At 49.9% G+C, this 14,724-nt stretch overlaps 1 protein-coding gene across 3 annotated transcripts; it reads left to right on the plus strand.

Annotated features, from left to right (window-relative positions):
* The first annotated feature begins 2,293 nt into the window (after positions 1 to 2,293).
* GALP (galanin like peptide) lies at positions 2,294 to 14,330 on the plus strand. Of its 3 annotated transcripts, none has more exons than XM_002829822.4 (6): positions 2,294 to 2,385; positions 3,286 to 3,411; positions 7,386 to 7,434; positions 8,944 to 9,024; positions 11,343 to 11,420; positions 13,771 to 14,330. In XM_002829822.4, exons 2-6 carry the CDS (start codon positions 3,325 to 3,327, stop codon positions 13,824 to 13,826), a joined length of 351 nt encoding a protein of 116 aa, XP_002829868.2. In that variant the 5' UTR covers positions 2,294 to 2,385; positions 3,286 to 3,324; the 3' UTR covers positions 13,827 to 14,330. The 3 variants fall into 3 exon arrangements, 2 of the variants coding, with proteins under 2 accessions (XP_002829868.2, XP_054397312.1); XM_054541337.2 differs by having other exon boundaries at positions 11,343 to 11,583; positions 13,771 to 14,319; XR_008516773.2 differs by lacking the exon at positions 7,386 to 7,434 and having other exon boundaries at positions 11,343 to 11,583; positions 13,771 to 14,319.
* The last annotated feature ends 394 nt before the right edge of the window (positions 14,331 to 14,724 follow it).

Raw genomic sequence — 14,724 nt, forward strand, 5'->3', positions numbered from 1 at the left:
TTTGGGAGGCCGAGGGGGGCAAATCACCTGAGGTCAGGAATTCGAGACCTGTCTGAACAACATGGTGAAACCCCGTCTCTACTAAAAATACAAAATTAGCCAGGCTTGGTGGCACGTGCCTGTAGTCCTAGCTACTTGGGAGGTTGAGGCAGGAGTATTGCTTGAACCCAGGAGGCGGAGGCTGCAGTGACATGAGATTGTGCCACCGCACTCCAGCCTGGGCGATGGAGAAAGACTCTGTCTCAAAAAAAAAAAAAAAACCAAAAAGAAAGACAGAAATTAGAAAAAAGTGACATTGTGACATTTCTTGCACCACATTTGAGTTTTGCGTGGTGTGTGTGTGTGTGTGTGTGTGTGTGTTTGTGTGTGAAAGAGAGAGAGAGCAAGCTTTGGACCTACCCCATTTACTTTTCACAAACTAGCTAATAGGCAGTGAGGCAAGGACTTCCCACTGTTTCTCTGACCCTCCACTGGGCTCCAGGTAACCCAGCTTCAAGCTCTCAGCGTCGCCTCTTCAGTCCTGTCTCCCATGCAGTGGACGTCACTCTCTCCTCCTCCTTTCTCCTTCCCAGCAAAGCCATTCACACCTTCTTGTCAGTTTGTCTTCTATAAAAGCTTCCCCCTCCCCGTCCTCCCCTGCCCACTCCTCCTCCTCCTCCTCCTCCTCCTCCTCCTTGTCGTCATCCTCTGGATGAGAAGTGAGGGACTTGCAGAAACAGCGGAGGGGGGCTCAGGAGCCCACCAGGGTGTCTGTAATCCCCCACGTCGTCTTCTCACTCCATCCCTCTCCTGGGGTCTCCCTTTCCCCTCGGGATGAGAAAGGATGGGGTAAGGGCTGATGGGGATGTGTAAAGACAGGACAGAGATACAAGTGCCAGCCACAGACTGACAGAATGCTGGAAAGACCTTGAAGGCAGTGTGTCCTCCACGGTGGAGAGGAGGAGACAGAACCCAGCCAGGACCAGGGCGTCCCCTCTGTCCCTTAGACAGCAAAGGGCAACGGCAGGAGTAAAACCTCTTCCAAGGTTCTCTCCTCTGGAAAGCAGCTGATGTCAGGGCAGAGAGAGAGAGAGAGAGCGCTGCAGAGGCAGATACATCAACACACATGACAGGAGAGAGACGCAGCAACGACGCACTCTTTATTCCTTCACCCAACAAGTATTGAGTGAGCTCCGGGCACTGTTTTAGGGGCTGCTGTGAGGTTTCTCATCTTTGGTGCTATTGACTTTTGGGGCTGGGTCCTTCCCATCGGGGCGGCCTTTCCTGAGCACTGTGGGATGCAGAGCCGCGTCCCTGGCCTCCACCCACGAGATGCCGGGAGTCCCTCCCAAGTCCCAAGTAAAGATGTCTCCAGCCAGGCGCGGTGGCTCACGCCTGTAATCCCAGCACTTTGAGAGGCTGAGGTGGGAAGATCACGAGGTCAGGCGTTCAAGACTAGCCTGGCCAACATAGTGAAACTCCGTCTCTACTAAAAATACAAAAAATTAGCCGGGCATGGTGGCGGGCACCTGTAGTCCCAGCTACTCGGGAGGCTGAGGCAGGAGAATGGCGTGAACCCGGGAGGCGGAGCTTGCAGTGAGCCAAGATCGCACCACTGCACTCCAGCCTGGGCGACAGTGCGAGACTCTGTCTCAAAACAAACAAACAAAAAAAAACGAACAAACAAAAATGTCCAGACTTGGACACATGTCCTGGGGTGAGGCTGGGGCAGCATCGGGGCAGAGTCACTCTTGGTTGAGAGCTTCTGGGCTAGGTACGCAGCCATGAACAAGACACAGTTGACACCCCTCATGGGGTCTCCTCTAGCCAGGGCGGTAGTGGCGGGGCGGGGTGAGATAGACAACTCACAAGTAAACAAATAAACAGGGTCTACCGTGAAAGACAGAAGATGTGCAACTCAGCGAGGGAGCTGCAGAGGCTTGGAGGGATTGATGGGGGCAGAGGGTACAGGGCTACGGAGACACCAGTGGCAGGTGGAGACAACCTAGGAAGACACAGGTCAAGGCCCAGACGCAGACAAGAGGGAGGGAGGGAGCCCTCGAATAGCTGCAGAGCCTGGAACACGACAGCTGGAAGATAAAGGGGCACAGAAGGAGGGGGAAGGGCAGGGTCTACCAGGGGAAACCAAGGCACAGCAGCATTTCCCGCGATGAGGTGTCTGTTTTGACCTCACAGACCAGCATTTGAAAGCCCCTGGAGTGGATGACTGTTCCCCCACCTCCATCCTCTTCACTCCCTCTCTCTCCCTTCTTCCTAATCCCCTCCCTTTCCCCCCTCCCTTCTATTGTCTCCTCAGAAAGCATAAAAGCTCAGGGGGCGTGAAAGAGTCCAGGCGCTGGAGCCTGGAGCCAGAGAGAGCTGCGGAGAGCTGCCAGCTGCACGGAGGTGAGAGTCCAGGGAGGTGAGAGGGCAGAGGGCTGGAGGGGGTGAGGGGCTCCTGGGAGAGTGATGGGGGGCGCGAAGGGATGGGGATAACAGAAGAAACCCCAGCATTGGGGGCAGGGAAAAGGTGAGGGGCAGGTAAGGGGATGGAAAGGTTTGAAGATGGAGTGGTGGAGGCAGTGGGGCAGAAGGCATGGGTGCTGGAGGACCAGGCCGGTCTGATCCGATGATGGGGGAAGGAGAGGGTTAATTCCCCTGGAATTCTCTCTCCTTTTTTTTTTTTTGAGACAGAGTCTCACTCTGTTGATTACAGGTGGGGGCCCATGCCTGTAATCCCAGCACTTTGGGAGGCCAAGGTGGGTGTATCACTTGAGGTCAGGAGTTCGAAACCAGCTTGACCAATATGATGAAACCCCATCTCTACTAATAATACAAATATTAGCTGGGCATGGTGGTGGGTGCCTGTAATCCCAGCCCCTTGGGAGGCTGAGGCAGGAGAATCGCTTGAACCCAGGAGGCAGAGGTTGCAGTGAGCCGAAATTGTGCCATTGCACTCCAGCCTGGGCAATAAGAGAGAAACTCCGTTAAACAAACAAACAAACAAACAAACAAAAAACAGTAAGGTAGGAGAGATGGCAGGTGAAGGGTTCTACCCGAAAGAAAATCATCACAGAGCACAGGGCAATTTCTGGAGGTGATGAATAGGTTTCAGTCCCTTGGTTGTGGCAATGGTATCGTGGTTGTTTGCACACGTCCAAACTCCTCAAGATGTGTACATTAAATATGCGCCATTTTTGTATCTCGATGATGCCTCCATAAAGCTAAAAAATTAATTCCTCTGTCCTTATCGGAAATGCACCTGGCCCCTGCTTCGGAAAATAACTGGCTGCTCTCTCCTTGCAGCGTGTTCCGCAGCTGTAGGCACCTGTCGTCCTGCCTTCGATGGCTCCTCCGTCCGTCCCCCTGGTCCTCCTCCTCGTCCTCTTGCTGAGCCTGGCAGAGACTCCAGCATCTGCACCTGCCCACCGGGTAACGCCTCCTTAAGTTCCTCGGAAACAACAGTGTCCCCAAATCCCTGCCCTCTGGGAAGAGTTTTTAAAAATGCTTCTGGCTTGTGTCAAGGGTCCTGGGGAAGAAGCTCAAGTCCTGAAAATATGAGAAGAAAGTCAGACACCCACCTCATCTTGGCTGTGGAGATAGAACAGAGTACGGGTGAAAAGTAGAGGGTCAGGGTTCAGGGTGCCCAAAGCTAAAACCTCCTCATGATGAGCATTGCTCAGAGATGCAAAAATATGCCTTCGGAGGTGGAGGCGGGTACCTTTCATGCCTGTTTTTCAGCCTGTGTGAGAATTAGCTGGAAGGAGGCTTAAAGTAATACCGGGACCCACCCACAGGGTTTCTGGTTGGGTGAGTCTGGGATAGGAGCTGGTCCTGGGACCACAACTTCTTGTTGTTGTTGTTGTTGGTTTTTTGTTTGTTTGCTTGTTTGAGACAGAGTCTCAGTCTTGCCTCTGCCGCCCAGGCTGGAGTGCAGTGGTGTGATCCCAGCTCACTGCAACCTCCACCTCCGAGGTTCAGGCAATTCTCCTGCCTCGGCCTCTCGAGTAGCTGGGACTACAGGCACCTGCCACCATGCCCAGATAATTTTTGTACTTTTAGAAGAGATGGGCTGGGCGCAGTGTTTCACGCCTGTTATTTCAGCACTTTGGGAGGCCGAGGCAGGTGGATCACAAGGTCAACAGATCGAGACCATCCTGGCCAACATGGTGAAACCCTGTCTCTACTAAAAACACAAAAATTAGCCGGGCATGGTGGCACGTGCCTGTAGTCCCAGCTACTCAGGAGGCTGAGGCAGGAGAATCACTTGAACCTGGCAGGTGGAGGTCACAGTGAGCCGAGATTGTGCCACTGCACTCCAGCCTGGGTGACAGAGCGAGACTCCATCTCAAAAAAAAAAAAAAAAAAAAAAAAAAAAGAAGAAGAGATGGGGTTTCACCATGTTGGCTAGGCTGGTCTTGAACTCCTGACCTCCTGGCTTCAAGTGATCCACCCGCCTTGGCCTCCCAAAGTACTGGGATTACAGGTGTCAGCCACGGCACCCAGTCTGGGACGACACTTTGAAAACCTTTGATCGCACACCTCCACAGCATGGGCTGTAGAGGCTGGGTTGAGTTTGAAATCCGGGATCTGTGACTTTCTAGCTGTGTGACTTCAGGCACATTGCCTAACCTCTCTGGTCTCTGAGTGGATCTTCTTTGTCCAATTCCAGCACTGTGAGAGTTAACAGTTAACTCAGATGGCAGGCAGCTCTCATTATTTAGCCAAGAGGATTAAATAATTAAAAGATGTTGGTCCAGGGATACACAGTTTCAATTAGACAGGGGGAATAAACTAGATCTCTGGTACAGCATGGTGGCTGTTGTTAATAACAATGTGTCCTACACTTGAAAATTGCTAAGAGAGTAGGTGCATGTTAGGTGTTGTCACCACAAAAAAGCTAAGCACGTGACATAATATAGAGGGTAACTACCTTGATGGAGTCACTCCACAGTGTAGCCATATTTCCACACATGTTGTGCACCATGCCTGTATTTAAAATGCAGTTTTTTTCTAACAAAAAAAAAAGAGGCCAGGCCCAGTGGCTCACTCCTGTAATCCCAGTACTTTGAGAGGCCAAGATTAGAGAATCGCTTGAGCTCAGAAGTTCGAGACCAGCCTGGGCAACATAGTGAGAACCTCCATCTCTTAAAAAAAAAAAAAATTAGCTAGGTATGGTCTTGCATGATTGTAGTCCCAGCTACTTTGGAGGCTGAGGCATAAGAATTGCTTGAACCCAAGAGGCTGAGGTTGCAATGAGCTGAGATGGTGCCACTGCACTCCAGCCTGGGTGAAAGAGCAAGACCCCATCTCAAACAAAAACAAAAACAAAAAAAGAAAAGAAATGCTAACAACAACAACAACGAAGAGACTCCGGCTTGGCATTCAGCTGCCCTGAGTTGGGATAGCAGCTTTCCTCCAGGTGCTGGCTTGGTCTTTGGCAAGCTATTTGTTTCTTTGAGCCTCCTTTTTTTCTATATAACTAAGGGATAATGGAATCCATCCTATAGGGATGTTCGAGGAGTTTTGACAAGAGCTAATGCGGTGGAGGGTTTCTCAGTGCTTGGCGTTGTATGAAACCCTTGATGTGAATTAGCTAATTCTACCCCACAATCCTTTGCAGTTGCTTCTATTTTGCTACTTCCCATCTTACAGAGTGGAACACTGTGGCTTAAATATTCAGTGCACATCCTCCTTAAGAGTCTGGAATCTACCGGCCAGGCACGGTGGCTCACGCCTGTAATCCCAGCACTTTGGGAGGCCAAGGATCACCTGAGGTCAGGAGTTTGAAACGAGCCTGGCCAACATGATGAAACCCCGTCTCTATTAAAAATACAAAAATTAGCTTGGCCTTGTGGCAGGGGCCTGTAAGCCCAGCTGCTCAGGAGGCTGAGGCAGGAGAATCACTTGAACCCAGGAGGCAGAGGTTGCAGTGAGCCAAGATGGCACCACTGCACTTCAGCCTGGGTGGCAGAGTGAGAGGCTAGACTCCATCTCAAAAAAAAAAAAGAAAAAAAAGAAAAGAGTCTGGGATCCACCTGGGTTTGAGTCCCAGCTGTGCTTCTTAGTGTGTTGCAATTTGTTGCAATTTGTTGCAATTTGCCGAATCTTTCTGGGCCTCAAGAGCCTCTTTCTTTTTTTTTTTTTTTTGAGACGGAATTTCGCTCTGTGGCCCAGGTTAGAGTGCAGTGGTGCAATGTCAGCTCACTGCAAGCTCCGCCTCCTGGGTTCACGCCATTCTCCTGCCTCAGCCTCCCGAGTAGCTGGGACTACAGGCGCCTGCCACCACGCCCGGCTAATTTTTTTTTTTTTTTGTATTTTTAGTAGAGATGAGGTTTCACGTGTTAGCCAGGATGGTCTCGATCTCCTGACCTCTTGATCCGCCAGCCTTGGCCAAGAGCCTCTTTCTAATGAAGCTAATAGCAAGTTTACCTACTAGGGTTGTTGGAGGAAGAGGCTCTTTTTTTTTTTTTTTTTTTTTTTTGAGACAGAGTCTCGCTATGTCACCCAGGCTGGAGTGCAGGGGGGGTGAGATCATAGCTCACTGTAGCCTCAAACTCCTGGGCTTAAGTGATCCTCCCACCTACAAGTGCACGCCACCATGCCTGGCTAATTTTTGTATTTTTTGTTTTGTTTTGTTTGAGACGGAGTCTCACTCTGTTGCCCAGGCTGGAGTACAGTGGTGCAATCCCTGCTCATTGCAACCTCCACCTCCCAGGTTCAAGCGGTTCTCCTGCCTCAGCCTCCCAAGTAGCTGGGATTATGCCAAGCTAATTTTTTTATTTTTAGTAGAGATGAGGTTGGCCAGGCTGGTCTCGAACTCCTGACATCAGGTGATCCGCCCACCTCAGCCTCCCAAAGTGCTGAGATTACAGGAGAGAGCCAGCACATCCGGCCTAATTTTCGTATTTTTTGTAGAGGCGAGGTTTCGCCATGTTGCCCAGACTGGCCTCGAACTCCTGTTCTCAAGCCATCCTTCTGCTTCAGCCTCCCCAAATGCTGGGATTACAGCATAAGCACCACGCCCAGGCTTAACATCTCTTTAATGTGCACAACACTGTATTGCTGGCTGTGGGCACAATGTCGTGCCGTAGATCTCTAGGACTTCTTCATCCTGCATAACTGAAATTATACCTGTTGAAGAACAATTCCCCATTTCTCCTTCTCCCCAGCCCCTGGTAACCACCTTTCTCCTCTCACAGCAGAACCCTTTAAGCTTTCTTTCCAGGCCAATTGACTTTGTCTTAGGAAGTCCTCAATTTCCTCATCGGTGGAGTGGGGATTAAAATGAACCTGCTCCACAGCCTGGTGGGAAAGTCATATGACGACCCACATCACCCCGGACCTGTGGGATGCCTGCCCCCCTTTCTGTCTGCTAGAGTCTTGATTTCTGCATCTCTCTCCAGGGACGAGGAGGCTGGACCCTCAATAGTGCTGGCTACCTTCTGGGTCCCGGTGAGTGAGGCTGCGCTCAGCTCTCCATCCCTGGCCTGAGTCTGCCTGGTTGCTGCAGGCAGTGAGTTTGTGACTTGTAAAGACCCTCACCCACATTCACTGAGGCCCATGGATTTATTTGCAGATCTGTCTGGAGGGTTAGTCTAAGCAGAGTGATGGGTGTGTGGACTCTGGAGCCAGAGCCTTGGGCCCAAATCTCAGCTCTGCCCCTTGCTTGGTTTGCAGCCTTGATCTCTCTCTCGCTGTCTCTCACTCTTTCTTTCTTTTTTATTTTTTTGACAGAGTCTCGCTCTGTCGCCCGGGCTGGAGTGCAATGGTGCAATCTCAGCTCACTGCAACCTCCGCCTCCCGAGTAGTTTAAGCGATTCTCCTCCATCAGCCTCCTGAGTAGCTGGGATTACAGGTGCCCAGCACCACGCCCGGCTAATTTTTACATTTTTAGTAGAGACGGGGTTTCACCATGTTGGCCAGTCTGGTCTCGAACTCCTGACCTCAGGTGATCCACTTACTTTTGGCCTCCCAAAATGCTGGGATTACAGGCATGAGCCACCGCGCCTGGCTGCAACCTTGATCTCCCCATGCCTCAGTTTCCTTATCTGTGACAGTGGGTGTAATGATGGCCCTTACATCCTAGAATGTTGTGAGGATTGAGTGATTAATAGAACAATAGCTGGTGTGTACTGGGTATTGTATAACGATTAGCTGCCATTCTTTGTCTCTCTTTTTGTTTTGTTTTGTTTTTTTTGAGATGGAGTTTCACTCTTGTTGTCTAGGCTGAAGTGCAATGGCGCCAATCTTGGCTCATAGCAACCTCTGCTTCCCGGGTTCAAGCAATTCTCCTGCCTCATCCTCCCAAGTAGCTGGGATCACACGCATGCACCACAACGCCGCCCCCCCCCCGCCCCCCGGCTAATTTTGTATTTTTAGTGGAGACGGGGTTTCTCCATGTTGGTCAAACTGGTCTCTAACTCCTGACCTCAGGTGATCCGCCCGCCTCAGCCTCCCAAACTGCTGGGATTACAGGCGTGAGCCACTGCGCCTGGCAACTTTTTTCTCTTTTCCTTCATTTGTCTCTCTCCATTTCCCCAGTTGCATCTTCCCTGGGCTCTTGGTGTGCCCATGGCCACGTGCTGCATAGTGAGCATTACATCCATAAAATACTGAGATTCCCGTGGTGCTCAAGGTTGGTTTCAGTTTGAGCTTCATTCAGGGAAACCCAGGCTCCAGAAACAGTGTGGCAGGAGCAGAAAGAACGTGAGATGTGGACCCAGACCTAGGTGGGTTCAAGCCCCAATCCTGCCATTAGCAGCAGGGTAATTTTGAGCAAGTGACCGCTTGCAGCTGCATGATTTCCACACTGGTAGGTAGGGATGGTCAACACACACCCCATCTGACAGACTTGGTGGAGGCACTGCGTTGAATGAGCCATGCTATTGAATTGATGGATTATGTGTTTTTTCACTTCTACTTGACCTACCACCTGGTCTTGCTCTCTCTATCCCTACTCAGTCCTCCACCTTCCCCAAATGGGTGACCAAGACGGGAAGAAGGAGACAGCCCTTGAGATCCTAGACCTGTGGAAGGCCATCGGTGAGTGAGTGGGGAGTTAGACGTCTTCTCTCGCGTCCTCCTCTGCCGGCTCTCTCCTGGCTTTGGAAACTGGTAGATGTGAGCTCCAGCCCTCACCCTGCCGCTTACTATTTGGGGAGCCCTGGGCAAGTGATGCATTTCCTTCAAGCTTCTGTGCCGTCATCTGGAGCCCCAGCTTGGTTTAATGTTCTTTTGTTACCAACATGAAATTCTGAATCCTTTTTGAACCATGGGCCCCATATTTTCTCTTTGCATTGGACCCCACAAAATTCCTCCACTTTGAAATGACATAAATGGAATAATCTCATGATTTAGTTGTATGACTCAGTGAGAAAATGCACATTAATTTCCTAGAAGTGTCTGGCATATGGTAGAAATGGAATGGGTCGGCTGGGCATGGTGGCTCACGCCTGTCATCCCAGCATTTTGGGAGGCCAAGGAAGGTAGATCACCTGAGGTCAGGAGTTCAAGACCAGCCTGGCCAACATGGTGAAACCCCGTCTCTACTAAAAATACAAGTATCAGCTGGGTGTGATGGTGGGCACCTGTAATCCCAGCTACTCCAGAGGCTGAGGCAGGAGAATCACTTGAACCTGGGAGTCGGAGGTTGCAGTGAGCCGAGATTGCACCACTGCACTCCAGCCTGGGTGACAGAGACGCTATCTCAAAAAAAAAAAGAAATGAAATGAAATGGGACATGGCTGTTATAGTCAATATTTATCATTGCAAGCTCCCTGTCCACCATGTCTTTGCTTATCCCTAGTCCCCTTATCTTGTCTTCTCGCATGACCAAATGAACTTTCTGAGGTTCCCCTCTCTTTCCCATTCTACATCTCGAAGGACAGAATCGTAGAGGTGCATAGGGGTCTGGACAGCTGAACGTTCACAATGTGAAAGCAACACATGACCTCAGCTAAGCCTCCTCATCCTTGTCCCCTGCCAAATGTGGGAAATTCAGAGAATTTAGGGCATGGCTTCTCAACTCTGGCACAACTGACACTGGGGGCTGGATAATTCTTTGGTGTGGGGGTCAGTCCTGTGCATCATAGGATGTTTAGCAGCGTCCGTGGGTTCTCCTCATTAAACACTAGTCGCATTCCCTGTTCCCAATTGGTTTTTTGTTTTGTTTTCTTTTCGATACAGAATCTGGCTCTGTCACCCAGGCTGGAGTGCAGTGGCGTGATCTCGGCTCACTGCAAGCTCTGCCTCCTGGGTTCACGCCATTCTCCTGCCTCAGCCTCCCGAGTAGCTGGACTACAGGCACCCGCCACCACGCCCGGCTAATTTTTTGTAGAGATGGGGTTTCACCGTGTTAGCCAGGATTGTCTCGATCTCCTGACCTTGTAATCTGCCCACCTCGGCCTCTGAAAGTGCTGGGATTACAGGCGTGAGCCACTGCGCCCGGTTTTTTTTTTTGTTTTGTTTTGTTTTTTTTTTTGAGATGGAGTCTCGCTCTGTCACCCGGGCTGGAGTGCAGTAGCACGATCTTGGCCCACTGCAACCTCCGCCTCCTGGGCTCAAGTGATTCTCCTGCCTCAGCCTCCGGAGTACGTGGGACTACAGGTGCCCACCACCACACCCGGCTAATTTTTGTATTTTTAGTAGAGACGGGGTTTCACCATGTTCGCCAGGCTGATCTGGAACTCCTGAGCTCAAGTGACCCACCTGACTCGGCCTCCCAAAGTGCTGGGATTGCAGGTGTGAACCACTGTGCCTGGCCCCTGTTCCCAACTATGACTATCAAAAATGTCTCCAGACACAGCCAAATTACTGCAGGGCAAAACCACTGCTGGTTGAGAATCACAAAGTGCCATAAGTGTCCAGAAAAATAAGGGAAGTGAAACCACATTGCATACTATAAAGCCCTAAAGCTTAATGTCATAAAGGCATCGTTATTTTTATTCATTTTGTTTTATTTTATTTTATTTTATTGAGACAGAGTCTTGCTCTGTCACCCAGGCTGGAGTGCAGTGGTGTGATCTCAGTTCACTGCAACCTCCACCTCCCAGGTTCAAGCAATTCTCCTGCCTCAGCCTCCCGAGTAGCTGGGATTACAGTAGGTTTGGGGGTACATGTGCAGGTTTATTATATAGGAAAACTTGTGTCATGGGGGTTTGTTGTACAGATTACTTTATCACCCAGGTACTAAGCCGAGTACCCAGTCGTTATTCTTTCTGCTCCTCTCCCTCCTCCCCCCGCTCCACCCTCCGGAAGGACCCAGTGTCTGTTGCCCCCATCTTTGTGTCTGTATGATCTCGTCGTTTAGCTTCCACTTGTAACTACGAACGTGTGTGTGAATGTTGTATTTTTGTTTCTAGACAGGCTCCCCTACGCCCACCCTCTGCAGCCCTCCAAGAAGAATGTGATGGAGACGTTTGCCAAACCAGAGATTGGAGGTAAAGCCAGGAAACACAGAAGAGAGACACCGACAGGAGAGGGGGAACAAGGAAGTGGCAGGCAGAGCTTAGAGGGTAAAGGAAGAAAGGGAGGAAACTGGAACCAACCAGGGACCTCCTCACCTGTAACCACAGCCACTACCCTGACCACTCAGCCTCGACTGTGAGTCCCCATCCTGGCCTCGACTGCTCCCTTCACCTCGATTCCTTCACCGCCAATCCCACCTCATGCTCCAACTCTCATTTCCCAGCCTGCATCTAGCACCCACACGCAACCTTGATCTCCCCCAGTATCACCCCCTCAAGCTTAGCCTCAGCTACAACACTGACGTCAAACCCCTCACTTTGACCTCATGGTTCAATTTCATTTATTTATTTATTTTTTGGGGATGAAGTTTTGCTCTTGCTGCCCAGGTTGGAGTGCAATGGTGTGATCTTGGCTGACTGCAACCTCCACCTTCCGGATTCAAGCGATTGTTCTGCCTCAGCCTCCCGAGTAGCTGGGATTACAGGCATGCACCACCATGCCCGGCTAATTTTTGTATTTTTAGTAGAGACGGGGTTTCACCATGTTGGCCAGGCTGGTCCTGAACTCCTGACCTCAGGTAATCCACCTGCCTTGGCCTCCCAAAGTGTTGGGATTACAGGCGTGAGCCACTGTGCCTGGCCTCATGGTTCAATTTTAACATCAACCTCTCTCCTAAATAAGATCTTTATTTTCAGTATTCATTCTATTTTTTTTTTTTTTGCCCAGGCTGGCGTGAAGTGGTGTGATCTTGGCTCACTGCAACCTCTGCCTCCTGCGTTCAAGCGATTCTCCTGCCTCAGCCTTCTGAGTAGCTGGGATTACAGGTGCCCACCACCACACTCAGCTAATTTTTGTATTTTTAGTAGAGAAGGGGTTTTGCCATGTTAGCCAGACTGGTATCCAACTCCTGATCTCAGGTGATCCACCTGCCTTGGCCTCCCAAAGTGCTAGGATTACAGGCATGAGCCACCACGCCAGGGACCGTTATATTGTTCACTGCCTAGCACAATGCATGACGCATAGTAGGTACTTGGTAAATATTTGTTAAATGAATGAATTAAACTGTCCAAACACAGCCTTCAGTTGCCACCTTCCCACCCGATCATGAGCTCAGCAGATGCCCAAACCCCAGCTTTTCCCACCTTCCTTTAGTTGGATGTTCGCCCCGACCCCATCTCCTTCTTCAATCCTTTTTTTTTTTTTTTTTTTGAGACGGAGTCTCACTCTGTCGCCCAGGCTAGAGTGCAGTGGAGCGATCTCGGCTCACTGCAAGCTCCGCCTCCTGGGTTCTCGCCATTCTCCTGCCTCAGCCTCCCGAGTAGCTGGGACTATAGGCACCCGCTACCACGCCTGGCTAATTTTTTGTATTTTTAGTAGAGATGGAGTTTCACCGTGTTAACCAGGATGGTCTCGATCTCCTGACCTCATGATCCGCCTGCCTCGGCCTCCCAAAGTGCTGGGATTACAGGCGTGAGCCACCGCGCCCGGCTCCTCCTTCAATCCTGACCCAATTCTTGGAGACGCCATGTCCTTATTTCAACAGCAACTAATTCATTTCAAAAGCATGTACTGGACAATACTGGGTATGATACGCTCCCTGAATTCACTAATTTCCATCCTCACCTCGATTACATTCTGACTCTTGAAAACACCCACCACCACCATGTGTCTTCTTAAAATGTGGGCGGAAAGGGAGAATATGTGGGCAGATGAAAGTAGAGAGAAGGGGCGGGGCACGGTGGCTCATACCTGTAATCCCAGCACTTTGGGAGGCCGAGGCGGGCAGATCACCTGAGGTCAGGAGTTCAAGATCAGCCTGGCCAATATGGTGAAACCCCATCTCTACTAAACACACAAAAATTAGCCTGGCATGGTGGCTCACACCTGTAATCCCAGCACTTTGAGAGGCCAAGGCTGGTGGATCACAAGGTCAGGAGATCGAGACCATCCTGGCCAACATGGTGAAACCTCGTCTCTTCTAAAAATACAAAAATTAGCTGGGCAAGGTGGTGGGTGCCTGTAATCCCAGCTACTTGGGAGGCTGAGGCAGGAGAATGGCGTGAACTTGGGAGGCGGAGCTTGCAGTGAGCGGAGATTGTGCCACTGCACTCCAGCCTGGGCGACAGAGGGAGACTCTGTCTAAAGTAAAAAAAAGAAAAGAAAAGAAAAGAAAAGGAAGGAGAGAAGGAAAAGAAAAGGTTGTTGGATCTTAGAAGAACTAAAGAGCTCTTCCTCCCCAGTTTCATTCCCAAACTCAAGAACCTGGTTTGGGGAGTGACAATGAGAAAACCCATTCAAAGTTTACCTCTTTCTCTCCCACAGATCTGGGCATTCTCAGCACGAAAATTCCCAAGGAGGAAGATGTCCTGAAGTCATAGATGTCTCCGAATCCCTGTTCCTATCCTTCTTCTCCAGTTCCTCCTGTTCCCTCTGAAACCCTTTCTAGGTACCCTATGCTGAGACTAAGATCCTGAAGTTAAATACCCAGGTCTCATGAAGACATTGTAAAGCATTTGAATTATTCTAAAAAATTTCTGGAGTTTCTTAGGTTTTATTGATTCATCCTTGAAATCAGTATAACATGTTATTAATGAAACCAATAGTTATTCAAGGACTAGTTGGGAGATTCTGGGGTAGTCAGGGAATATTCCTGCAACACATTTAAAGGAATTGTGTTCTTTTGGAATCATCCCAATTATAACACCAGCTATTGCATAATACAAATAACCCTCTTAAGTCTGAGAGTCTGTGTCTTGATTTGAAAAGATTCTTCAAAGTGCATACTTACTCCTCCATATTCTTTCAGCCCACATGAGTCTCCTCAAGAAGTGAGGAGAGGCAGTTTGGAGCAGAATGGAGAGAATAAAATGTTTCTTGTCAAATACTCCCTATTTTTCCCTTTTAATTAGTCTGGGAATTTTTTTAGGGGTAGCAGAATCCAGGATGATGGGGTCAGGTGTGGGACTGGGAAATCCAGGATGACAGAATCAGGTGAGGGACTGGGAAAATGTAACCTATTGGAGGCAATTCGTTTTGGATTATTGTTTTGCGGAAAGTTTTACTTTCGTTTTGGGTTTGGGGAGTCACAGGCAAAAGAAACCACGGTGTTACACTGAGGCAGGAGAATCGCTTGAACCCGGGAGGCAGAGGCTGCAGTGAGCCGAGATTGTGCCATTGCACTCCAGCCTGGGGGACAAGAATGAAACTCCACCTCAATAATAATAATAATAATAAATAAAGAACATGTTGAGATTAGACCTATTGGCCCCAAGGCGA

The sequence above is a fragment of the Pongo abelii genome, chromosome 20, assembly GCF_028885655.2.
Source record: "Pongo abelii isolate AG06213 chromosome 20, NHGRI_mPonAbe1-v2.0_pri, whole genome shotgun sequence".
Taxonomy (NCBI): domain Eukaryota; kingdom Metazoa; phylum Chordata; class Mammalia; order Primates; family Hominidae; genus Pongo; species Pongo abelii.